The sequence below is a fragment of the Watersipora subatra genome, chromosome 1, assembly GCF_963576615.1.
Source record: "Watersipora subatra chromosome 1, tzWatSuba1.1, whole genome shotgun sequence".
Taxonomy (NCBI): domain Eukaryota; kingdom Metazoa; phylum Bryozoa; class Gymnolaemata; order Cheilostomatida; family Watersiporidae; genus Watersipora; species Watersipora subatra.
Window position 1 is genome coordinate 69,800,244 of NC_088708.1, and position 27,251 is coordinate 69,827,494.

The 27,251-nt window shown below is 35.2% G+C and overlaps 1 protein-coding gene across 4 annotated transcripts in view; it reads left to right on the forward strand.

Moving 5' to 3' along the window:
* The window catches only part of LOC137385318 (speckle-type POZ protein B-like), a 40,272-nt gene that overhangs the window by 2,194 nt on the left and 10,827 nt on the right, over window positions 1-27,251 (forward strand). Inside the window, exons 2-7 of one of the 4 annotated variants that reach the window (XM_068071779.1) lie at window positions 5,057-5,145; window positions 8,003-8,113; window positions 10,088-10,331; window positions 13,616-13,737; window positions 17,204-17,355; window positions 23,953-24,080. In XM_068071779.1, coding sequence (XP_067927880.1) covers window positions 10,194-10,331; window positions 13,616-13,737; window positions 17,204-17,355; window positions 23,953-24,080 — 540 coding nt within the window. In that variant the 5' untranslated portion in view covers window positions 5,057-5,145; window positions 8,003-8,113; window positions 10,088-10,193. Of the gene's footprint in view, window positions 1-5,056; window positions 5,146-8,002; window positions 8,114-9,921; window positions 10,332-13,615; window positions 13,738-17,203; window positions 17,356-23,952; window positions 24,081-27,251 lie in introns of those variants that run through there. The other 3 variants (XM_068071771.1, XM_068071785.1, XM_068071764.1) reach the window with 3 other exon arrangements.

The following is a 27,251-nucleotide window of genomic DNA, read 5'->3' on the forward strand; positions in this document are numbered from 1 at the left end:
GTAAGACTTAGCCAGTTGTATATGCAAATGTATATAATGATGTTCTTTCAATTCCTACATTATTGCAATAAATTTTTGAAGCATTTAGTCTTAACGAACATATTGTTTAATTGCATGACAAAAAATGACTGCTTTGTCTCTCTTTCTGTTCAACGTGTAGCCTTATCTGTAATAAATAAGTTGATGATGTCGCCTCTTTTAAAAACTTAACCGAAAGTTATATCATAAAGGTCTAGAGCAAACCTTTGGCTTACGCATTCTGAGAGCCGAAAGTGCTGTGAAAATTGAGCCAATGTAAAAATTGATGCTGTTGAATAGCATTTATGAAGGCAGAATTAAGTTATATTCATTAATTTAGTATAGAACTTTAAGTATTTTAAATAGGCTTATGCTATTATAGGTTTTGCTATATTTTAGCCACTTAGTTGTTTTATACAGTTAAACCTCTACATATGAAGTTAATTTGCTCCAAGACTGGCTTTGTACACAAACTATCTTAGTTATTTTGGAGCTAACATTCCTACAAGAACACATTGCTTCACAGTCCTAAAAACCTCTGATAATTCTTTAATAAGGTCATTAAATGCTTTAAGTAGCATTGAAAATTATACCTGAAAGTTCTAGTTGTAGAAGTAACTAGTTGTTCAAATTTTAAACTAAACTTCGTAAAGGATTTATGCTGAGGAGATTCAAGTTTGACTGAATTTCATTATCTACTGAAAATCCACTGATATTTTTCAAAAGCTGTAAATGCGGAGTATTATCCATAAACGAGTACCTCTGGTAAATTAATATGCGTCCAGTTGTCATATATATACAGACTACTTTCTCACGATTTTCTTACCAGATAATTTTTTTTGTGCAACATAAAATACCAGCAAATACTTAACTCTACATTCACAGTAATTTCCACCAGGCTTTTTCAAAGTATCGCAGTTATGTAATTGACAGTAAAAAGACACAAAAAATTGATGAAACGCTTTCAGCTAAATTACTTTTTATTTAATGATTTCATTTATGTTACCTATAAAGTTTTTACATTATTCTAATGAAGTACGTTTACATCAGTGCTAAATTACTTATATAGTATTTATTAATGACATGTTGTAGGTTAGTGATCAATGAAACAAACAAAGTACAGTGTATTCATATGGGAATATTTGTTCTAATATGCTACAGTTTGAGCATACAAAGCCGATCTCGGAATGAGTTTACTCTGTATGTAGTAGTTTGTATCTGAAGAAAAACTGTTTTTATGCCCATAGCTGTATAATTTGAGTAATACCAATTCACCATCTAGGAAGTATAAGTGTATTTTTAGTTGTGAGCAAATATTATCGATTTTAACAAATGTATCATCATGACAACCTTGGCTCACACAGTCTGTTCTGAGCTCTTATTAATAGGCAGTGTAGATTAGTAGTAGGCCTACTAGGTAGTAGTAGTACTACTAATCTAATATGCTACTAAACTACTGATACTAATATAGTAGTATCACCTGTATTGCTACTGATACTACTATTAGTAGTACCACTATTACTAGTACAAATTGTACTTACTACCTAATAGTAGTACTAGTAGTACCTACTACTAGTACTACTATTAGTAGGTTACGCCGTTGTGAAAACTCTCACCATGTTATGGATGAGGTGTAACTCAATGCAATGAAGTGTAACTTCATCAACAACAATTTGAATACATTAACCAATGTCTAATGGGAACTGGCCTTGAGAAGAGTCGACCCAAACTATTTGCAGTTCAGGGTGTGCAAAATGAGTGACTATCATATACAGTAGACGCCCCTACAAAATAAATAATCTGTTCCAAGAATGTTTATGTTATATGGTTTTTACATAATACAAAGCGTAAATTACATATACTTGTAAATAGCTTAATCCATTCCGGGATTTGCCCAAACTCACACCTTTGGTTCTTCAAAGTGGCGAAAAACTTAACTTTTTAGTTTAAGGGCTGTACAATAACTGTGGTATAATTGGTTTGTATGGACAACTTTTCCCTTTTTTTATCGCTTGCTCTTGGTTTAGTGTACATGATTACGGTGATTTTATGTTAAGGAGAACGCATTCCTTCAATGTTGATTGAAATTGATTTTTTCACTTTTTTCCAAAACTTTGTATTTGTCTAAAACAATGTAAAAATATATAATAGACACCCCTATTATGTTGTTTTCTTTTGCAATTGTGGCAAGAGAGAAAATGATACATTTGAGGCTAAATCAAATTTTGGTACTTGCACCAATTTCAGGTGTTTCGTTATATGGAATTTCTTACATAATACGATACAAAAACTTTACATAACATTTTTATCAAATGGATTTTATGTGATAGGTTTACATTATAGGGGCGTCTGATATATACATATATATATATATATACTAGAAATTCCACTGTCATACAGCCCACGACCAAAGTGATATTAAAAAAAAGAAAGGGTACTGATGGTTGAGAAATGCAATATTAGCAGTCAAATGACACTGCAGTGCAATAGGATAACCGCAATGGTAGCTGGAATGTACTGGGTGGGAGTGTTATTATATACAACAAACAGCAATAATGAAAGAAAAGATTATATGTTTATATCTCTCCCCCTGCAATAGGAGAAATGCAATATTGGCCAATATTAGAAGTAGAATGCACTGATATTATTAGAATAACCAATATTATTAATATAGTAATAATATAAAACCAATGCACAATTTTGTTTACATTTCAAAACGTCATAGCTAGCAATATCAAGAAGTGATATTTATTATATAGATTTTTAGAAAATCTATTTAAAAAAGTGTTTGGTCATGACAAACAGCAATAATGAAAGGAAAAGATTATATGTTTATATCTCTCCCCCTGCAAAAGGAGAAATGCAATATTAGAAGTAAAATGCACTGATATTATTAGAATAATCAATATTATTAATATAGTAATACAGTAATAATAGAAAACTAATGAACAATTTTTTTTACATTTAAAAACGTCATAGCTAACAATATCAAGAAGTATCAAAAAGAATATCCAAACTTAATAATAGTAATACAGTAATAATAGAAAACCAATGTGCAATTTTGTTTACATTTCAAAACGTCATAGCTAGCAATATCAAGAAGAATATCCAAACTTATAATTAAATATCGTAATCTCATAAAAATCGTTATAGAAAAATATCATCGTTATTTCCTTTACTTACACTGCGTTGGACATCAGTTAAAATACCAAAGTATTCAAATGTGTCTGAAATGTCAGTTAATTTGAAATCGGCAAAAATGAAACGATTTCAGTACTCCTACGTTAATCACCGAAACCTTCGGCAATTCGACAATGCTATAGACTGGTGAAAAGTGCACGTTATTTTTTCGTGAAATGCGCACGATTTAATCGCTCTATTCTTTGTCGCTCGGCGTTTCAATTTCCGGTCTTAACTTTTATAAAAGTCAGGCTTGACAAGTTTTAATAACGATTTTCGTCCAAATAAATCTGTCTATTTGTGTATAATTCGATCAGATGGGTAAGTTTTAAGATAATAACGACGGTTTACAAAGACTTGGTAACATATTTAAATAGGTTTGTACGTGTTTTGTATCGTTATTATACTTTAATGACTACAAAACGATGGTTAAATTTGTTGATGAAATTTTGATTCAAGGGTTCGTCTCATTGTTGATGAATAATTTTCGGGAGTTGTGTGCACATGTGCATTTATCATAAATCTCCCAACCAATCGCTTCGCCTTGTTTGGTCGTGGGATAATCATATATATAATCATATATATATGATTTGTACGGAACAGTTTTGTTCAACCAGTAATAGCTAAACTAAACTCAGATTCATATTATTTTGTTGCAGTATTTTTTGCTGTATTGTCATTCACCAGCCAGCAAATATAATGTGTAATAATGAGGAAGGGTTAATCACCATCATAAAGTTAAAACTTCATGTTTATTTTAGTTTATCACCCAACAAGGTCTACTTAACAAACTTTGCTTTTCAGACTTATGAGTATTATATCCTTTTAAGAAGATCATCTAGCAAAGCTCAGGTTAAATTCACTTGTATTAATATGTCAGTTATTACAAAAGCTTTAGAGAAAATCCAACATGAATATCAATTGTTTCATTTTTTGTTTCAAGTTGAAATTGGGATTTGTCTTCTTTGTTCTGCTACTTATTGGATAGCGTGTTCTGGCACTCTCAATTGCACCATATTTCTTCATGAGCTATGTAATAAGACATTGAGCTGTTTTCATATTTCTCGACTATTTAAAATTGCAAATAATACATATTTTCTTTTTGTTAGGTTTACACACAATTAAACAATGGAAACGATTAAACTTGGCCAACTTTTTAAACATAGTAACATAAACAATAATGTACGGAGGTGCCATATAGTAGTCCTGAAATTTATCAATGAACAGGGAAAGAAAACTAGGCGTCAAAACAAGGTTATACATACATTACATATTAATAATGCATTTTTGGCTAATATGGAAAAAAAGTCTCAAAAAACATGTAGTGGTACATTAAACTATTGTTTTAAGATTATTTTACTGCAAGGGTGTTAATTAAAGTTGTTCCTAATCATTGTCGCAAATACGTAGAACAATCAATACTATCACACGTTTGAGCTTTTTCTTTGCTAATCGAAAGCAATGGAGTAGCAACCTATTTTGTTAAAATCGGCTCAATTTGATGGCGGCGATTAACTGTTCGTTTTTTAATTTTTAAGAGCTTGTAATCACATTTCCACATATTTTGCACCTACAACACAGCAGAGTAAGACATGGTGAATCTTTTGATACCAAATAACTGTAATGTGAATTTTGTTGCTAGTCAACCTTTAAGATAGTCTAACTCATCTATACTATTTGACAAGTTTAGCTGTTTTCGATTCTTACTAGACAAATACATGTAGATTTGTCTAGTAAGTAATTCTCTATATGTATGCTAGCCTCATCTGAAAGTGTATCTCTTGCATACAGGTTTGTACAACCAGCGAATATGTCATTAGTTGCTGAGCAAAGTGTGGTTTTCATCAAATGTTTGTAGAAAGCCTTCACAGCAGGCAAAAGTGATTATTATTTGGACAGTAAAGGCTTCCATGTTTGAATAGTAGCTACTCATTTATACCATCTTTGGTAAGTTAAAATGTTTACTATGAATATTGTCTTTGAGTTAGACAAAATAATTTGTCCATAGTTTTAGACCATAAGGAGTTTTCTTATCTTAGAACCTGCTGACTCATAAGAACTGCCCATGATTTGCTCCTGGCATGATCCTAAATCGTGCCAGGTGTTACCTGCAAGGAGCTTTGCATAAGACATGTAAGTACATAGCTGGTGACATAGCAACGAAAGTGAAGATGTCATGGTCAGTTTTGAGAAGAGATTATTACGGAATAGCTTTGGCTGCGCTCACTTTTGTTTGGTCAGGCACAAGTGAATTTTGCGTTTGATTGGACAGTTTATTATTGAGGAATGTATTTGTCATTATTTTTGATTAGCAGTTTATTGATGTTATTTGTTTCTTGAAAATCGATCCGTATGAGAATAGAACAGGAAATGGCAGGAGCATTGCTACTGTCTTAGGGTAGCTCACTCATCGGTGAGTTGGATTAGGTGACTTGGTATAATTAGTGTAGGCAGTTATAGTCCTGCTGCTGTTTATCTATTGATAATACATTTCATCTGGCAACATATTGCAAGCTTGAGTTGTTTGGATAAATTATAGACTCTTCAAAGGCGGCAGGCCTGTCATCTGTTATTATCACTTCATGCTATCACTCAGTTTCATTGATGTTAAAGCTATTCAAAGGCTCAAGGTAATGCTCTCCAAAGCTAAAGGTGTCATTGGTATGAATCAGCAATATCCTAGAGCTGTCTGTGTAAGTTTTAGATTGCCCAATCATGATAGATGATTGAGTGGCGTATTGCTGTGGCGAAATGTTGTCGTATGTCCTGTTTCTTAGAACAACCAAACATTTAGAAGATTTTTGCTTTGCAAATTAGGTTAGCTCAAATATATGTGTGTAAGTGTTTGTTAATCAGCTTTATTGTAGCTGAGCGATATACTGCATCTTGGTTTCTAGTTATTATTAGGCTATTAGCCTCAGTAAATATCTACAAAAGCATTGATGTTTTACTAACTGATTATCACTTAGTTAGGTTATAGGGAATTTGTCAGCTGCTCTGAATGGTCAAGCTGACGGATTACAGTAGACCCTGGCCATACGATTCTAATTCATTCCACTGTTGGCATGATAAGGCGAAAATGTTGTGTAGAGAGAGTGGTATAGAACCCTGTAGTATTTTTCTAATGCAAACACACCGTGGTGTGGTGAAAACCATCAAAAGTTTATATTTGTACTGTACATATTAAAAATTAGTAACAAAATAGTAGATTAACCTTTGTGACTATAGTTACCTACAGTAACTTCAGTGTATTTAGTGGTTATGATTGGCAATAAAATGCAACATTACTATGTGCAGTACTACCGTGGAAGTTTGAGACAGACGTATAACGTAAACATTGAATCTAATTTTAATGAATTTAGCTTACCAAACACATAGGCCTACTTGAAGCCAAGTTTTAGTGTGTATTTTACTAAACTTCAACTTTGTCATTGACTAAAATATTATCATCGATCTGTTTCCGGGTTTGCTTTCACTATAACTTATAACGAATAACGCTGAACTAAAAGAGAGCATGCATCGTATCTCTTTCATGCATTCTGGGAGGGATTTCGCCGAATAGCATATCAGCTTTATCGTTATTCCGACGTATTTAGCACACTGACTGCCAAATTTGAATTTCGAGGAAAAAAATTTTTATATGTCATATACTGTAAAACGTCATGTTACGCATTGTGAGACGAAAAAATTGTATAACAGAGTCATCGTAACTGGAGGGTGCGCCGTACTAGCATTTATGTAAGTAATCTGGTAAATATGACAGAGTGAGCTGTTTGCTAATGATAACTAGAATGAATGAGAATTTGTTCAATATATAGCTACAATGTATCATTCTTTCAACGAGATGATATCTAAATTTGCTAAGCAAACATTCACCTGTGCTTTGTAAATTGGCAAATTCTTGTTATTTGGTTACCTTGCTCATGATTGAAAACAATGTCGTGTCTAAAATAGTGTTTAAAAGACAGTTTAGACGGGCATTACTAAAAATAGCAAAAACTTTGTTAGTTGTTTTTTACAAAATGCAAACTTGCTGTTCATTCCAGTTCAGGGGCTTACAACTTCTACTATGAACTATGTATAACCTAGATTGCTTGGAGGCATCCGGAGAGTTCTGAATAACTTGGGCTTACCGTAGCCTTGAACCTTAAACTAGAAGCAGTTTAATAAAACACTGCGGTTTCATTTCACACCAACGATGTATAGTTATGAAAATGAACGATGTAAAGTTTCTACTCGCTTGTTTAGGCATAAATGTTATTTGAGCATTAACTACTGTAACTGGGTACAATCATCACTCCTCACTTCATCCAAATGCTCTTCATGCATGACATGTTTATAGTCTGCGGGTAAGAACTTGTTTGACATGTTAGACTTAGCTCACATCATGCTTGAGGATATAGTCTATGTGTATCCTGGTCTTCGCTAGTTACAGTTGACTCATCAATTCTGCAACAGCCTACCTCCGACTCTCATGGTTTCCTAGACAAACTAATTCTGTTGTTTTTCTGCTAGCTGCAGCTTATTGAATCAGAGATGAACCCTATGTAAACACTGTGTACATTTATTTGGAAAAAGAATCTTAGGTTGATCCAAGGTTGTGATAAAATCTCATTCAGAGCGATTAACTCAAACCAATCTGCATTTGGTCATGGTTGTCGATAAGGTTATACCAGAGGGAGTCATTCCAAACCTCAGAGTAAATAAAATAGTATTGTTTAACATATTCATGTTTTATTTATCATTTTATTTGACCTTTATTAATGTTATATTTTAATTAACAAAATATTCAAACTTTTGGTAGGAAAGTAGTACTCATCTGCAGGGTCTTCAGTAGGTTTGTACCACCCCATTTTCTTGGAGAGCATAATGGGGATGACCGCTAGCCATGAACAGGAGGAAGCGGTGGAGCTGTGTCAGTTCCCCCCCCCCCCAATTTGTTGCATGCATTATATCGGCCACAGTTGATAAATGTGAGGTGGTTTGTGGAAAAAAATATTTATTTCATTATCTTGTTTTACCTGAAAACAAGTGTCCAAACTGGCTTACTGGTTCATGTTGCCAACGGTAAGGAAAATATGTTGCTGAGATTAAAGTGCTGAAGCAATTCTTGTGGAATAATTGTGAAGCAATTTTAGGAGCAACAGTTATGTTTATTATTGTATTATTGTTTTTAGTTTAAAAGGCTAATAGCTTGCTTATTTAGTTAGTCGGGTTGTTATCGAATTTATGTGTGCCCCTCCGCCCTCTATGTTTCTCAAGCTTTATAGAAATCTAGCTATTGAAAAACCTGCGATATACTAAGGAAGCGATATACTAAGGAAGCGATATACTTACTAAGGAACCGAAAGATAAGGCACCAACCAGCTGGGTATCACTGTATAATGTATATCGAACTATAACCTAGCGTTTCATGTAACAGCATAAGACTTCCGCTACAGTAATCATGTGGTGTGTGACTTGACGTGATAAAGGTCAAGGAGAAGGGTAGCATATATAGAGGCTACAATTTGTAGACTTCCAACTTTTTGTTTACTTTGCTATGTGAGTATGGCGGAGGGTGGTTAATTTATTGTAACGTATAGGCTATTGGTTTTGTATTGAAAGTTTGTAGCAAAGTGTATAGCCTAGTACGAGTGACCGACAAAATATCACTATGTTATGTCTACTATGGTAATTTGTACACCGATAAATCAAGTTTCGTTACATCTTGATGGCATACCTAAGCAGTTTAGTTATGATAGTATTAACATTTTTATCGAGGATCCGTCGACACAAACTGTGTCATCGCGCTGATGCTCTCTGATGGAAAGACACTAATAGAAAACACTTTATTTAATCTCCTTGTACTAAAACGAGAGAAGACAACCCATTAACATGATTGTGTTGCACTTACAGCGCAGAGGTTGTTGTATAAACTCTGTTTAGGTTAGTGTGCGGGACTCTGGTACATCATTTGTTCATTCAGTTAGCATTTCAATTAATCCATATATTAGGGTTTGAAGTAACACGGATTAAATAGTAGGAGTCTCTTTTCGATTTTGGCCGATCTCCCATTTCTTTCCCCCCCCCTCCGCATATTCTTATTTGAAACTCACAAAAGTATTTCTATGGCTTCATCTTTGCATTGATGAATAATTATTATTAACTTATCTTCTGCTTTATAGTAATTGAGGAATTTTGCGGGTTTGCACATGTTAGTTGCTCGGTATCTTGTGCTGTTCTTGAGAAGGAATTCATTAACATGCTTTCCACTGTGGTGCAGATGTGGCCAATGTTTCGTGAGTTGACGAGTTTCTTAGTGGTATTAATTGTAGGCAGACAACTACTTGTTGTGAGAATGTGTGAAAGCTGGAATTTCATGCTACACATTTTGATTCGGTTGCATTAGTAAAGTTTCTAGCTCCAATGCATAGCCCTTGTGAACCACCCCTAAGGCTGGATGTAAAATAAAGACTGAGGCTACGTGAGACTCGATAGAGTGCTGCTAGGCTCTAGTTCAAATTCCAAGACTACATAGTAAAGATGTCCTGGGCATAAAATCTGTTGTATATCCTTTACCACTTTTACCACACTCGTGTCAGAGTATCATGATACACCCTTAAAGTACATGTGGCCGCTACGGATGGCATATTGGCAAACATTCTATTGTTCACTCCCTCTGCCTCCATCGTAATAGTCAAATCTAAGAGGTGAGCTGCACTCTTGAGCAGTCCTTGCGCTATAGACAGGCCCTTTATCATCAGCCAGTATTTAGCCTGCGCCGAATGCAGGCTGTTATAAAGCCTCCTAGCCACTCGCTCTGCTAGCCTTGTTTCTCATGCAAGTTCTAGCTGTCAACGCAAATGCCTTGTCAGATGGCTCAGTCTAGTTCATTGCTTGTCGACAGAAAGACAGCGGCTCCCGACGTTTCTTCCCAATTGGTGAGTCTCATTACGCCTCCCTTGTACCACGACAACAAACGACTCTGGGAGAACTTTCCTCATCTATGTGCCATGATTAGTGATCCAAACGAGACAAGCAGCGGTATGGAGGCAGACGCCGCAAGACCTCCATCTTCTTCAAGTCGAAGTTTCACACCACCTCCCCCTGATATGCCATGTCCAACAGCTGAGAACTGGTGCTACACACAGGTTAGTCTTTTTGCAACTCATCATGATGACAGTTTTTTCGTAACTGCCTAGATACCAGTTTCTTATATGAACAAGCTCAAATCTTTTTTTAATAATACAGCTTTTCAACCAGTATTTCATTTTACTATAATGAAATTTAAAGTGTACTTGTTGCACCCCTGTCTATCAATTGAGTGGGCAGGCAAGTCTTATTTTTCTTTCTGACAGAAGTGGTGTATGTAACCATTTGAGTAGCAGCTTGTGTAGTTGATACTCAGTCCTCTCGTTCACTTTTCTCTTTTTTTGTTATGTTGTGACACGCTGAAAGTTTGCAAAAAGTTCATTTTTAGATTTATTTTAATAAAGTTGAATCATCTGTATCATAGCATAGACTGTGTTAGCTTCAAACAAACCACATCCGTGTCTAACAGAGTCCTCTGTTAGACACGGATGGAAGATTGTTCACAGCTACAAACTCAACAGTACGTATCAATAATATATATATTTTTATTAACTTGCATTCATTTATATTTATAAGCTTGTATTTTTCTATGGATTGTAGAGCACTTTATTTTTAGTTTTACTCTGAGCTTGTAACTTCAGTACAGGCTAGAGATAGAAGTTTGCTAACATGTATATTTTTGAATCTAGCTAAAAGTACTGCTTGAGGTGTCAGTAGCTAGTGTAATAAAGGTGTTCAATCATAATTATGGACACTGACAGGAACTTAATGACTCCTCAAATCTATCAAAGTTTAAAACATTTACTGGCTGGTCAGAAATGTTGTTTTTAACAAAACAAGCTGTGAGCAAGCTCCATATCTAGCATAGATAGTTACACAAAATAATAGCCGTACAATAAAAGCAACCGGCTGAGATTGACAATATGTTGGTAAAAATCGATGTCATGTCAATAGATCGTGTCAATATAAACACTGTTAACTAGGTTTGTTAATGTGACACCGAGGAGTCAGAGAGCTTACATATTTGGGTTCTGTTGGACCCTGCGGAGGATGCAGTTGGATAAGTTGGTGAAAGAGAATAAAGATTCATGTTGAAATATATTTATGCAGGCTTCTGATAACCTCTGCTCTTTTTACGTAGACATAGATAGTGATACTTAGTGAAGTAGAGTCGTCTCCAGTCTCCTATTCAGATTGTTGTGACTAGAACTGGCACTCTTGCGGGCTACCAGTCTTGTGTTTACGTAACTGTAGACACTGCGGAAGGCTTTCTACAATCATAGTGTGGATATTGTGGTTATAAGGAAACACTTGAGCTCTCTCCAGTTCCCCTGTACTTTTACTCACCAGCTACTCTCTCTCAATTAACTGTTAATAGCCGGCGTTGAATTGTTGTTTGCTTCAAGTTAATAACAACTTTGCATTTACAAAATCGATTGAAGAAAAGGAGCTATTTAGAAAGGCAAGCTTGGTTCTTTTATGAAGGGACTATGCTGATTTCATTTTTAATATCTAGTCAACTCTACATTTATAGTTTGTTCTGAGATCTGTTGTGTGTATAGAAACCATTAAACATTATGTCAAATATATATATTTAGATATATATTTGTATGTGCAGTTTATGCACTATAAGGTGTAGCTACTCTGTCTGCACTTAATTTGTAGCACGGTTTTACCTAAAAAACCTACAATAAGTCTTTAATAAATACTCCAGGTTATTACGCATCAAAACAAATTAAACTATGTAAACGCATGAAAACGTATATAAAGTGGTTTTACTAAAGGAGTAATTAATAAAGGAGATATTTTAGTGTTACTTCACTTCAGCTGCACACAAGTGAAAATTTAGTCATGGTGATACATAGCCTAGGTTGGGAGGTAGATGTGGTGCTATGGAGCGTAACTTGTAACATACACGTAGGTGAAGTTTAATGACTTGTAATGTTTTAATTGTCTGATAATTTTTCAGCATTTGTAAACATCAAGAATTGTATGTTGAAAAGTACTTTAGTTTTAGAGGTAAGGATCTGGTACCGCAATTCTATGTTTTGGGTCAGTTGCTTCTCTCTGTGGTATTAGTATAGTAAGTAGAGGGTTAACTGTGGAGGCTACATTTGAGATAGTAGAGAGTCCTTTACACCAGAACAACTTAATTCACTTCATCTTGTTGGAAGTGAAAAAGGATTTGCGATGGTTGTAGGTTTTATAGTTGCAAGTGTTAAAACAAACTAAACATTGGAGTTATGCTCTTTGGTTTTGTCCAAATGTCTCTACAATATCATATATGAGAATATTTATATGAAACTTTTGTCTAACGGATAAAAACCTCTAGGCTACCGTTGACAGTAGTACCGCGATGAGAAGCGCATTGGGAAAAGACTCCAAAACATACTCAACAAAATATTAAATTTAAAAACAAAGCGTGTGGCCAGAAGTTGAAAAGTGCTAATGTGACGAAAAATATGAATTTTATGATAACCTAGGTTTATTCTAGCGCAGCATGCATTTATGCCATCTTTACTGAATACTATAGAACTAAAGCCTATAACTGTGCTGCCGCTTGCTGTCTTGGACGTTATTTTATCAGTCTCGAGAACAAATTGACTTCAAATACCTTTTATTAAGGAGTTAAGACCACGTACTTTCGAATCATAAATTTGTCTGTTTTGAGAATCTCAGCTTGTTTTTAGAGCAATAGCCTAGCATTGTTATATTTACTTGTTTGGTCTCTCGTGATTCAATCTTCCTATCTGAATATGAATGAACAACGCTGTGAGTTAGCCAACAAAATTTCCTGGTAACGAAACTGGATTCCACATACCTTCCATTGGTTCACATGGTTTGTTTGACATATAAACTAAACGGGCAGCTGTGTTTCAAGTGTGTTTAAAAAAAACATATTTTTCATCAGGAATCTCCAAGGGCTGTAAAAGGACAATCACATTCTATTTACCCAAACCAAAAATAAATGATTTTCATGATGCAAATTGCTCATATAAGCAATAAAGATACCTGTTTAAAAAAAAAGTATCTTCATTGATTACAAAACATCGTAAAAACCAGCTATTCACATCGCCCTGATTGAGGTCACTAGAGATATGTATTCAGATATATTTGATATATTTGTATTTGATATTTATTCAAGTTGATGACCGGCGGGTTTCATATTAACTTCGGGTTCAACTCTAGTGCTCAAAGTTTAGCATGCATTCTGCTTTTGTTTTCCATTTCCTCTATTTCTCAAGGAAACCCCAGTAACAGTCATGCTAATGAAAATTGCACTATCACACTAATAGGTATGATAGTGCATTTTTTAACTCCGTGAATTATGCATATGTTGTAGGTAAAAGTCGTCAAATTCTCCTACATGTGGACGATAAACAACTTCAGTTTCTGTCGAGAGGAAATGGGCGAGGTTTTGCGGAGTTCTTGTTTTGCCGCCGGTGTGAATGACAAGTTAAAATGGTTAGCCCCTGTTTCTATATAACGCCTGTTTCTATATAACCCCTGTTTCTATATAGCCCCTGTTTCTATATAACGCCTGTTTCTATATAGCCCCTGTTTCTATATAACGCCTCAGTGTTCATAAATTTGGTCTGTTTGTTGTGAGAAATTAATGTCATCATCTAAATTTGTTCCGATGCCAGTAATTCTGGGATTGTTAAGTAGGGCACCGCTGTGGTTCCATCAATCTCTTTGAACTGAGTACCCTTTATATAGCTGCATTGTCCTACTTTGTGTTCTACTTACTAAATGGCGGTGTGTAGTAGTAGGCCTCGACTCAACTAATTGCTTTGATCTAGGTGGTATTGCCATTGTTTGCGTAGGATGTATGCCTAGCGGGTATATGTATGACCATTTACCTGCCCTATAAGCTTTTAGAGAAGAATTGATGTAGTTTTTGCTATAATAGTTGGTACATAAAAGGAGGTGGTCAGTCATTTTGTTCCTGTTGACAGTATATACAATTGAAGACCTCAACGGAAGAACGATCAATGTCACATTTTCTTAAAATACTAGATTTATCTTCTCTGCATAGTTCTGGCCACAAAGTTTAGTCTCTGTAACAAAGTTTCAGCAAAAATGATCAAGGTCCAGAGATATTCCTGCTTAAAATAAACCAGCTCTTTGCAACAATGATCAATGTCCAAGGGCTACACAGCAACAACGATCATTTTCCAGTCATGTGATTACTTTCAGCCAATAGCAAGGCATACTTGTTTGGGAATTTCCAACTTATAACGATTGTTTTTCTTTGAGACGTTTGAACTATTTAGTGTTATTATAGCTTTCTTAAATACCTCTCAAGTTAGAAAACATAGAGTTGCTCATGCTGATTATGTCAGATTTCGTTATAAAATTACCATAAAACAATGAAGCAATTTCAAATTTTTGTTTGAGAATTTCCAACCTGAAAACGAACATTTTTTGTGCAAGCTTTTGTATGTGCCGCCCATGTTAACAAACAGATAATTACATATGTTGATGAAATTATTGCTAATTCAGAATCAGATTTTCGTGATTACACAGACAATTCAAGTAGCAGTACTGACTTTAATAGTGGTGAAATTAATAGTTGTGTAAGAATAAAAACATTCTTGAGTATCGCTTTAGCTTCGTGGCGATCGTAGCTTCACATAGCTTTAAAAATGCACAAAGTGTAGAGACATTGAATTTTTTTCATTGCACTGTTTGTTAACAAGGGTGAAAAATAAAATATATTACAAAAACGTTCTAGATAGAGGTTCAAATTGAAAAAATTTGTATGCATATCATGAAGAAACATATGCAGTTTTCAGCAAAATGGCTGGCAGTAGGACGATAGCTAAATTTGTAGCCTACATGGATGGCAGTGAAAAAGTTAATAACTTGATACAATGGTCAGAGGCAGTGGGAGTGAAGGGAAATATTCGAAGAGTACCAATAAGCAAAAAGAAGTGTGTGCAAAAGCGTGTAGTGTAATGCAAAACAAAATATTGCAGTTTTTCTAGGACACATTAAAAAAGTTGTTGTTGTAGTACTGTGACATGTTCATTTTTGTTTGCGTGAAATTTGGATGGTAGAAACCCCATATTTTACTGCGATATAGCATTTAAAATTAGAATGTTATAACATCGTAACATTATCACCTAATAAAACAATGCATAGAGAGTTGTCATTGATTTCCAAAGTAAATCGATCAATGTCCGTGTAGTGGTTTAAACTTAGGCCATGTTGTGCCACCCCAAATTATGTCTACCGCTTTTTGTTGATCACATTCACAGGTAACATCCTTATTGACCACCAGCTAAAAAGTTTCTATGATATAATTTGCAATTCTTTTCCAAAAAAGTTTGTAAACTCTAAAATGGCTATATCTCAACTTTGAACAATTGTGACATTGATCGTTCTTCCGTTGAGGTCTTCAATTAATAATGGGTGTCTTTAAGGATTATTAAATATATATGCAACTTCAAATCTCACTCAATAATTAATGTTTGCTACAGTAGCAAGTGGGTTGCCAATTATAAAAATGTTAGAAATTTTATTATTACCGTACTTTTCGGACTATTAACCATACCCCTATATAAACCGCATCTGCTTTATTTTCAAAAAACCGATACTAAAACAATACATCGGCCACACCTTTTGTATAGACCACAGAACTCATGACGGTGCTTTTAATAACGGAACAGTGCCGTTAGGCATTGTTTCGTTTTTTCTTTCACCGCTAGAAGCGCACTAACCAGAGATTCCGGTTAATTCGCCCTGTGGTGAAAGAAAGAATCACAGTTTAGCTGCCCCCTTATATAAGCCGCATGGCTCAAAACATCAGAAAAAAGTAGCAGCTAATAGTCCGAAAAGTACGGTAGATTCTTTTGCCTAAGACTCGCCATAAAGAAGATAACTCCTAAGTTTATATGCGAGCATGGGCCTCAACAGTTTTTTATGATGTACCTCCACCCGATAATAAATATTTTTATGCCTACAAGGGTAAGCAAAAGGAATGAAAAAGTTACCATTCTCTTCTGTTTGTAAAGACCTTTCAAGATGCTAAAATAATATTTCTGTTATCAGCTGCCAATTGACTGTTTACAGCAACATATTCAAATTCCTATGATGTTACTCATCTAATCTTTGATAGAGAGTCAATAGCTCACCAACACACTCTAAACGTTTACTTTTACCAGCTTCAATGTGTCGCATACGGTCAATGTTATGGGTCAACTATTTGTGAATTTATGTTTTCTTTAATGAGGCATTAGTGCCAGCCTTGCCTTCACAGTTCTTGGATACAGGATATGCATAGGTCAGCCCTGGTAGCTTATATCATTCTGCGTTGTGTGCTAGCTACCTGACCATAACCTAGTAACATCTCACTTTCTAAACGGTTATGGGCACAAGTAGAAGGTCGTTATGAACTCTTCAGTTCCCATTATCACTATTTATCGATAATAAGTGAAATGAAATCACTCCTTGACACTTCATTGTTTTAACTGTGATCAAGTTTTGTTGATTTATTTCTTGAAACAACCTGGCAGTCAGATTATCTCAAACATCAAAAATGCTAAAATTTTGCGAAAGTTCATCTTCAAATATTATTCTTGGAAAACAATATTCTTGATAAACACTTTTTGTGGCCAGTATGAGACAACGGTGTCGCTAGGAGCAAGCATATATTAACTAAAGCAGGCATTGGAAGGAAAGTTTTGTGATAAAAATGTCAGTTTATAATATGTCACTGGTTTTCGTGTTGTAATCGATGAAGTCACTAAAAGCTATTAAAAAATGTTTTTTCTTTGACAGTTTAAATTTTGTTGTTTTTTTGTCAAGTCTGTTTAAATTATTTAAGCAAAAATTCCATTTGTCAAGAATCGTAGAAAGATTTGATGAGTAGCAAGGGTGACAATAGAGAAGCTGAGGTCAGTTGCTCGATGTTACTGTTTAACAGGTGCTTGCGGGTGAATCCTAAGGGACTTGATGAAGAAAGCAAAGATTATCTCTCACTATATTTACTCCTAGTAGCGTGCAACAAAACAGAAGTACGGGCAAAGTTTAAGTTTTCTATTTTGAATGCCAAGCGTGAGGAAACCAAAGCAATGGGTATGTAGATAGCAAGTATTTTCGTCTGTGTGAAAAGTGCAGGGACATTTTTGTCAATACCAATGCAGTTTGTGGTATTCTTAAAATGTAGTTGTTGATGCTGGTTTACTCAGACTAGTATGAGGGTCGTTGCGAGGTTTTATTGGGAGTCATGCACTCATGCTCTCACTTACACGTACCTGCTTGGTCGCTGTCTCACACGTGATCTTCTCATGCATTTGCTATAATCCAGGCTTCATGTTCAGAATTGAAATTGTTGTAGCCATGATTTAAAGGTCAAGTCGTTCATGTGTTACAAGCCACAACTATGAAGTATTATCTCAAACTTGGACATGTTCAGCAGTGCAAATAATGTTATGTTGAAAAATTTGGCATTTAGTAACCATATTGATTTGATTACTCAATGTTATGTGTCATTCAAACTTCTCTGAGGTTAACTCGGAGAGCTTGCCTGGTTAGCATAAACTGTTGAAAATTTTTATTAAAACCGATTAATCTATTGCGGTAACCACATAATATGCATTGAGCGACATCATATACATCTAAAAGCATTTGCGTAGAAACGTCTGGAAGTAGGCAAGATTGCTTTAAATGAAATAAATTTTTCTAGTTTTGAAATTGATTTTCGTTTACAAAGTGGAACACTTTCATTACAAATTTTTTTTAGTACTTGGTTCTAATCATCGCTTTGGTTAAGGAAGGATTTCTTCAATGAGATTTGTTTTATTTTGCGCTTTCAATCTTGTAATGACAACATCGCAACATGGTGGTTGCGATGTTGGATATAATGAAAAATGTTGGAACTAGACTCTCCACGCATGGGTCAGGAGAAGGGAAAAGGGATCGGTAAGTTAATCTTAACGGATCTGGGTGAGGAGACACCGCTTAGATCTGGAGGTACGAGCAGCGGTAGTGAGTGAATCGGAAAAGACAGTATAGTTTAGCATGGCATCCCTCGAGACAAGTTTGTGAAATGCACATGATTGTAGTAGAAGTACTAGCGCAGGAGCAGTTCATTGAGAGCTTGAAGAAGTGTAGAAAGCAGGATGCTAACATCTTGATTAAAAAAATATGTTGGTTTGAGGGAAGTCTGTAGGACATCACGATTACAGAAGTCTACCACTCATGGGTGTCCAAGGCAGTGAGAGGTCGCTGTGTTAGATATGTCCAAAGCAAAGGGTCAAAAATAAATGACAAATAAAAATATGGGAACTGGCACTGGTAGGTTTGTAAAAATATGAACTCACAATCCCAAGTTAATGGAAATCAATGACAGTAAAATGGCAATTATAGGTAGTATAAACACAGTTGCCAACTCTATACCATGTGAAAACTCCACATATCAGTAAAATCAATCATGGCCTGTCCATGTGGCTGAAGATATTAATTTTGTTTGTTGTATAAAAATAGCATTTTTTATTGTCATGTAGCTGTGTAGCAAAGTTATGTCTCACGACAATAGACCACAAATAAACAAATTGAAATACCTGCAATAGTCTAGTTCATCAATTTCATGAATAAAATCTCCCGAAGTCACTTCTTCATATCAACACGACAATAGTTCTTTGTGATATGTAGTTTGTTTGAAGTATTTGCAAAAAATGGAATTATGGTATTGTTGGTAAAGACAGCAGCTCTCTTCAATTTCCCTCACAAAACTAACTGGTCTCTTTATAAATAGGTCAACTAATAACATTGTCATATTGTACTTGGACTACTAATGTTGAGTACATGGCTGCCAGTCTATATGCCTTCTGATGATGCAAGAACAGGTATATTAAAGCATTTGTGCTAATTTAAAAATAACGTAAAACCTCTAATTGAACACCCTGATGCTCTATTTTTCAACCCTTCCTCTATTATAGTGGTGGTCGATTGGAGGTGGCGTTCAAATAGAGGCTGTCGGTGTATTTTTCAAATTGTTCGTCAGAAGTTGGCGAAAATAAATTAGCTCTATTACGGGCGACGTGAATGTCAACTATATTTTGCTCTTTTTCCTGTAGAGCGATATTAAACCTTTTGGATGCAATAAATCTGCTAACTTACCTCCAACTTGTCAAAGATCTCTTAATAAATATGCATCGAAAAACCGAGAAATATCTCTACCAGTTGATGATATCTATTGCTTGCAATTGACCTGCGTAAATTATATTATAGCCTGTGTTCTTCTTTGCAATTTGTTGGAATTTTTATTTGCTTCTAAATTTGAAGACATTTCTATTTTATATCTATATTTAACATTGTTGCTTAAAGGTTCATCGCACTCATTGATATGTTTGCTACAGTTTGCAGCCAAAACTAGCTTTATATGTGCAATAGAAGTGGATTTATGAGCATCGATTCATTGTAAGCTGCGTTAAGATAGCCGCAAGGATGCTATTAAATAACATGCTATAAATCTGCATATTTATAAGTTATAAGTGATAATCTATCAAATGATACAAATATATATTCATGAACAAATGACATAAACGAACCATACTTATATTACATGCAGAAACAAAGATTAATGTTTTTAAAACAAAAATATTTCCATCGTTTGCTCGGATAGCCGCGTTCTGATTGTTGCTTTCGATGGAACGAACATCTTCTAGTTGTCCAACACCTGGCACACATGGCCTTAACTCTTCTTCTGCACTGCTGAACTAGTGGATATTAGGGTCTAAACATTTTTTTTGGCAGAGCAAAACTTTTACACGCTGCATTTAGCCCAAATGCAACGCGTAAAAGTTTGCTCGCTAAACGGAACCTTTGCTCCAAAACTTGAAAACCGTTTTTATATGCATGCTCTTCAAAGTATAAGGACTGTGTTAAACAAGGAACTACTATTAGCCTGAGACAGATATTAATTATTTCTATAGTGTGGCTTTGAAAGTTCACCTACCATCGTAAATTTAAACCGTTTTTTATATATGTAGGCTACTTCGAAGTAGAAAGACCACGTTAAACAAGGAATTACTATTACAGGGGCGAATCTAGGAAAAAAGTGTGTGGTGCAAAATTTGTGTAATATAATTATAAATGAAAAAATAAAACATGTTTTGTAGCATTAGCTACACAACGGTGCTCTTATAAAACAGACATAGTAGGGCATACTTTTTAGAATTGTTGTGTTGTTGAAAGAAATTATCCAAAGTTGGTTTTTGGTCTTTCTTCTGAGACATTATGCTTTTCAAATTGCTTGTAGTACTTCTTTTAAAAGAGTTGAGGCTCCATTGGAGATGTCTATTGGGACCACCCTCATTTGTTTATAAGCTAAACAAATTCAGGTCAAGGTTATTAAAACTTGATCGTTATAACGAGCCTACTAGGCCTTTTTTGTTCATTTTCTCCCAAAGCAATTTCTCAGTGAAGTGAAATGTAATTCACTCAATTCTTGATGGATTTTTAATCTTTTTTTTCTGCTATATTTTTGGTGGTGCGTTTGCACCATATGCACTACAGTAAATCCGTCATTGTATTAGCCTGAGACAGATATTAATTATTTCTCTGGTTTGCTTTGAAAGTTCATCTACCATCGTAAATTTAAACCGATTTTTATATATGTAGGCTACTTCGAAGTAGAAAACCAAGGAACGCCGCGTCAAACAAGGAACTACTATTAGCCGGAGACAAATATTAATTATTTCTATGGTGTTGTTTTGAAAGTTCATCTACTATCGTAAATTTAAACGGTTTTTGATATATGTAGGCCACTTCGAAGTAGAAAGACCTCGTTAAACAAGGAACTACTATTAGTCTGAGACAGATATTAATTATTTTTATGGTGTTGCTTTGAAAGTTCATTTACCATCGTAAATTTAAACCGTTTTTATATATGTAGGCCAATTCGAAGTAGAAAGACCGCGTTAAACAAGGAATTTCTATTAGCCTGAGACAGATATTAATTATTTCTATGGTGTTGCTTTCAAAGTTTATCTACCAACGTAAATTCAAACCGTTTTTATATAGTTACATGTACTTCGAAGTGGAAAGACCGCGTTTAATAAGGAACTACTATTAGCCTGAGACCATTATTAATTCTTTCTATGGTGTTGTTTTCAAAGTTTTAACGAAAAAAAAGTGAAAAGCTTTGGAGTTGGACAATGAGAGAATTAATTGTTATTAATGTAAACGATTCATTATTAATACGATTTTGTGGACACTTTTCTACTGATCACGTGATATTATGGGTTCATAAAGATCAAAGATAGTCAAAGTGGGGGTTAAATGGAGGTGCCGTTCGAATAGAGGGTAGCGCTCTATTATTCAACCCTTCTCTCGTAGCGGCGGTCAAATAAAGGTGGCATTCAAATAGAGGCGGCGTTCAAATAGAGGTGGCATTCAATTAGAGGTGGCATTCAATTAGAGGTTTTTAAGGTATATTTCACAGACATAAATTCGAGGAAGAGTTTTGCAGCAGATAAAAAGTTACACACAGGCTAAATTTATAATGGTCTCACCAATTAATAAATCAGACACTTCATAGCTGATGTCTGGCAGTCGTCATCGCATTCTACATGCAAGTGTTTTGCCATTTTCTCTTGGAAGTTATGATTGACAAGTTGCATGAGGCGAACAAGCCTGTGGGTTACATGGTGTTGTATTTTTTCACTGATGTTATTTCAATTGCTTTTTCAATATCATCATTAGATTTTAATGGTTCATGTCATACCCTGGCAAGTAGTCCACACTGGGTAGTTGTGAGTACTGACTAGCCACAAGTGACTAGCTATGAGTACTGGAAAGTTGTGGGTGACTAGCTGTGACTGACTAGCTGTGAGTATTGACTAGCTGTGAGTACTGACTCATGGCTAGTGAGTGACTAGTCACTAATGACATGTAAGTGACTAGTGAGTACTGACTAGTCACTCACAACTTGTACTCGTGACTAGTCATGAGTAGTGACTAGTCACGAGTAGAGGCATGACTCATAGTACAGCATTATAGTATCATAGTACAGCATGGACTTATTGTATAGTTACGTAAATAAAGAGCTATCTCAGAGACTCCTAAACTAACTCACATTCTCTTCATTTTCTGTTGGCGATACTCAAGGTTGTCAAGGAATGTCACTCTCGTGAGAAACATGTACCACATATTATTATATTACATATTACTGAACAGCTGGCTCTCTGTTAAAGCTTCACTTGTCATTTACTGTCTCACATTTCCCATCCTAGCTCTTGGGATTTTATTACCGTGAAGTTGAAAGAGGAATTGAGCCTACATGAATGCGCTTTCAACTAGTTTTCTTATTGGTCTTCATGAGTAGATAGTACATACCTCAAAGTGAATTAAACAGATGAGTTCAGTCAAACTCTCCCTACGGCTACCGTTGCTTTATGCCCTCAGACTCATGAATACTGGAAGGGCACTGAACTGCTTGTGCTTGTTGCCATCACAGCAGGCATTGGTGGCTTGCTATGCGGCGGATAGATATAATCATCAGTATTGCGATTGTATTTTATTCAGGCTTTAATGTCTGGGAGGAGTTCTTGTTTTTTATACTCATGATTAACTTGTTATACTCATGATTAACTTGTTATACTCGTGATTAACTTGTTATACTCAATATTAACTTGTTATACTCGTGATTAACTTGTTATACTCGTGATAAACTTGTTATACTCAATATTAACTTGTTATACTCGTGATTAACTTGTTATACTCGTGATTAACTTGTTATACTCATGATTAACTTGTTATACTCGTGATTAACTTGTTATACTCAAGATTAACTTGTTATACTTGTGATTAACTTGTTATACTCATGATTAACTTGTTATACTCAAGATTAACTTGTTATACTCGTGATTAACTTGTTATACTCGTGATTAACTTGTTATACTCGTGATTAACTTGTTATACTCAAGATTAACTTGTTATACTCGTGATTAACTTGTTATACTCGTGATTAACTTGTTATACTCGTGATTAACTTGTTATACTCGTGATTAACTTGTTATACTCAATATTAACTTGTTATACTCGTGATTAACTTGTTATACTCGTGATTAACTTGTTATACTCGTGTTTACAACAGCTGTATAAGTAGTATTAGTATAAACATTCTGATAACAGTTTTTTGAATCTTATTACGATTTTCAACGGTGAGAGCTGTTCACCCTATGAATTCCTAGTTATGGGGCATTTGAGCCCCAGCTTCCAATGAGAGAAGTAATCATAGAGAGCAAAAGCCTAAAGCCTGCAACTGAATAGCTGCCGGAATGAATCATGCCCGGTTTGATTCGGCCGTGTAACCCAAGTTTGCATTTGCTTGGACAACTTACTATCACAAAACACCGTTTTCTGCATTTTCACAAATGGAGCTTACCATCATGATTCAGATGGCAATGTGTGGCCGCAGAACAGGAATATCTGGATGTTAGTTATTTTGGTGTGGTTTGAACCCATGCGTCCGCTCCTCTCAAACTTCAGTTGCTTCAGTTTAGCTCTTAACACTCTGGAAGCTTTCGAGGCTTACATGAGCACACAACTCCTGTTTCTCACTTCATTTGTCAAGGAATCATTATTCATATATAGTTGTAGGTAGTTTTTGTGTGTTGGGTGCATGTGCGTATGTCATAGTGATTTGTCATTTTATCACTGTTGCAGAGTCTCAAAGAGCTTACAGATTTGTGACCGGCAAAGACTGGGGATTTAAGAAATTTATTAGAAGAGACTTTTTATTGGATGAAGTAAATGGCTTGCTGCCAGATGACAAGCTGACAATCTTCTGTGAGGTACTCGGCTAACTGTAGTTTTAGGCTTCGCTTTTTGTCGTTGATGTGGCAAACTCTTTAGCTTGCAGGTAACAACGTGCTATCAACAAATACATTGCATCGTCTTGAACAAGACAGAATTGAATAAGAACATGGCATTGCAGAAGTATTCCGCACCTTCAGAACTCATCAAGTAACTGCGAAACAACTTCACATGAAAATTTACTTTTATAAATTATTCCCAAAATTTTAATTATCTTTTCACAACTTGATATAGTCATCGCGCCTAGTATCTTATGAGCAACCTAACATTGGCAACCAGTTATTAGTAAAAGTCTGTTTACTTTCTAGTATTTTTAGTATTCAGCCGTTTTTGGCGTTTTGTAGGGACACGCCCATTTTTTAAAATGACTCAAATTTATTCAAGTGTCGTGCTCCAAGCACTGACTTTCCAAGAATTCACCTTCCAAGAATTGACCAGAATGAAGTGATAAAGTTGCTTCTGGAACCAATTACTGCACAGTTCACAGTGTTATTTCATGCATAAAACAATGCAAATGCTTTCTGTGTACTTTCTGTATACTTCAACAGGTACCTAGAGATTACAACAGCACACTGTATAGTTGTAAATAAGCTCATTAAATTTTGTGGATACTGAACAACTTACAGAGTTCCAAAATGTTAAGCTCGTTCTCTCAGTGTAAAGAGCTAGTCGGTTGAGGGCCAGTCAGCTAACAAATTAGGGTTGTGACGTATTCAACTAAGATCGGCATTGCGTAAATGTCATCATTAATGTAAAAGGTCTCACCTTGTTTTTAAAATAATTATATCAAATGATGTATCCAGCAGGATCATTCGTTAGCTCAATCTTTCATTTTAATTGTCAGCGATACATTACATATTTTACGAGCTTGTCTCTAATAAGAATTGTTCCATTGTTAACACTAAAGAGAAACCACTGTGACAATTATAGACAATTTTACATAGACCACTCAAGGGCACACTTAGCTTGTGCTACCGAGAGTATCATATGAGAGAAAAATTTAATCTCTCGTTTTTAGCCCACATCGGAAACTTCCTCGGCTTAAATGAAAAAGAAAAGGGGTGTGTATTTATGTTTCTATGGTTACAAGGCAATTTTGTTTGTTCATTTATGTCTGTAATCATTATTAAAGGAATACACTTTCAATTGTCTAAATAAAGAGTATATACGATGAAGCTTGTTTATTGCAATAAGATGAAGTTGATGCAATATCAACCTGCATTTAAGTTTATGGTAGGAATTCAAGAGCAGCTTGCTTTACGTAAGAATTAGTTTCTCAGGCAGAGATCTGCTAGTGTGCATGTCTCAAGTCTTCTATAAAACAACAATAAGTGACCTTGATCTATGTTATTCTCTCAAGTTTTATGCTAAAACCAAAATATGCACTTTAAAAGTGTATTTGCTAACATTATACTTAATAAAATTGGTTAAAAATTATTTCACCAAATGCAAAGTGCAAATGGTATTATCAGTTGAGTGTTGTTTATCAAATTTTAAATACGTGTAGAAATGTTTGATACAAAGACTGCATCTTGCCATTAGCTGTATTTCTTCGCTACTGAAAGCTCTCATTTTTTGGAGCATTGTCCTTTTGTGTGAACACTTCATGTGGAGTGCGCTAAGTCTATTGTAGGACATGCATCGTTTCTTACAAACATTTTATGATGCTATACATCATATAATCCTGACTGGATGTTTTACCCAACTTATTTTCGGGATGTAAAATCTTGCTGATACAGTGGATTCTCTTCATAAAGTTTGAACGAATCCTTTAAAAGTCAATTTTTGGCAAAAACTGAAGTTTTAATATAAAAGTTAACAGCGTTATGATGAAAACAGTGAGATCGTAATATCTGCAACTCGACTCATAATATGTGATCATATGATTGATTCTCATAGCAGAACGTAAAACCTTCAGACATAATCATCTCTCTCTTAAGATGTTACATACGTAGTCGATTTATACAACATTCGTGTTAATATAAAAATTATTCCATGGCTCCTGATTTCCTTTCAGATGTTTGCATTCTTGTTCGCAATATCATTAGGATGTTGATACAATTTGTATAGACAACAAGTCGTTGGACTGGTTACCCCGTCTGATGCCGCTCAGCGAGCTGGCATATATTGTAGGCCTTGTTTTCCTAAACTGCTTCACCTTTTTCTATTTGTGTTTGGCTAAAGTTATAGAGAGTGTGCGGGCATATTGATTATCGGTCTAACAAAATGGTTTTCGTTTTTCCTCTCTTTTATAACTATTGAGCAGTGTTATATTTGAGGAATGGTCTGCATCGATGCCTCGAAGTTTTTACTGCGTAAATCCATGTCACGTCATTTTACTAATCTGGTCTACGCCATACTGTGTACATGTACTTTCACTGAGAAGTCAGCATTGGCAGCAATATGTGGGTTTTTCCATACTTTTTGGCACTCATTAGAGATAAAGTTGTGTAATTACGTAGATTGTTTCTACTTCCTACAAGGTGTCAAAAGATCCTCCAAAGTAAATATTTTCTGTAGAATAATTAACTAAGGCTTTGCCTGGCCCTCAATTATAAGTGTGCTTGTTCAGGAGTCTATGGAGGCATATCACAGTATGTTTAGTTGTTAGTAGCAACACCTACTACTAAGCTATTGGGAGAATAATAATTACAATGTGTGGTTCCCATCAGGCCTGTATTCGAATGGCTGCTTCAACGTGATTCAAGTGAAAACAGCGTATTCTGTGTTTAGGCGCGTAGCCTAGTCGGTAAATGAAGAACCGTTTTCTCTTGGAATCTGGGAGAGAATTACTCTGCAGGGTATTTTACTTATGATTTTGGAATGGAACAAAAAGAAGCTTAGCATCACATGCCTTTCTGGTTACACAAAGCCGAGGGTTACCATTGAATACCTGCTAGCACATGTTTGTGGTACCGGTGATAAGTATGAGCTGTCGTAGACATGACTGAATGCAGCCAATGGCATGATGTATGTGAGGTCGTTGACAAGTGTTGTGCTGGAGGTGATATGCTTGCGCTGTCGATAATATGTATGTGATGCCAGTATACCAATGCCCTAGTGGTTAGCGGCAATTGCAATTAAAATGCCGGTGTCAACTGTTGCTATATTGGGACTAGACCATGAAAGTACATGATCCTAGTAAGTAG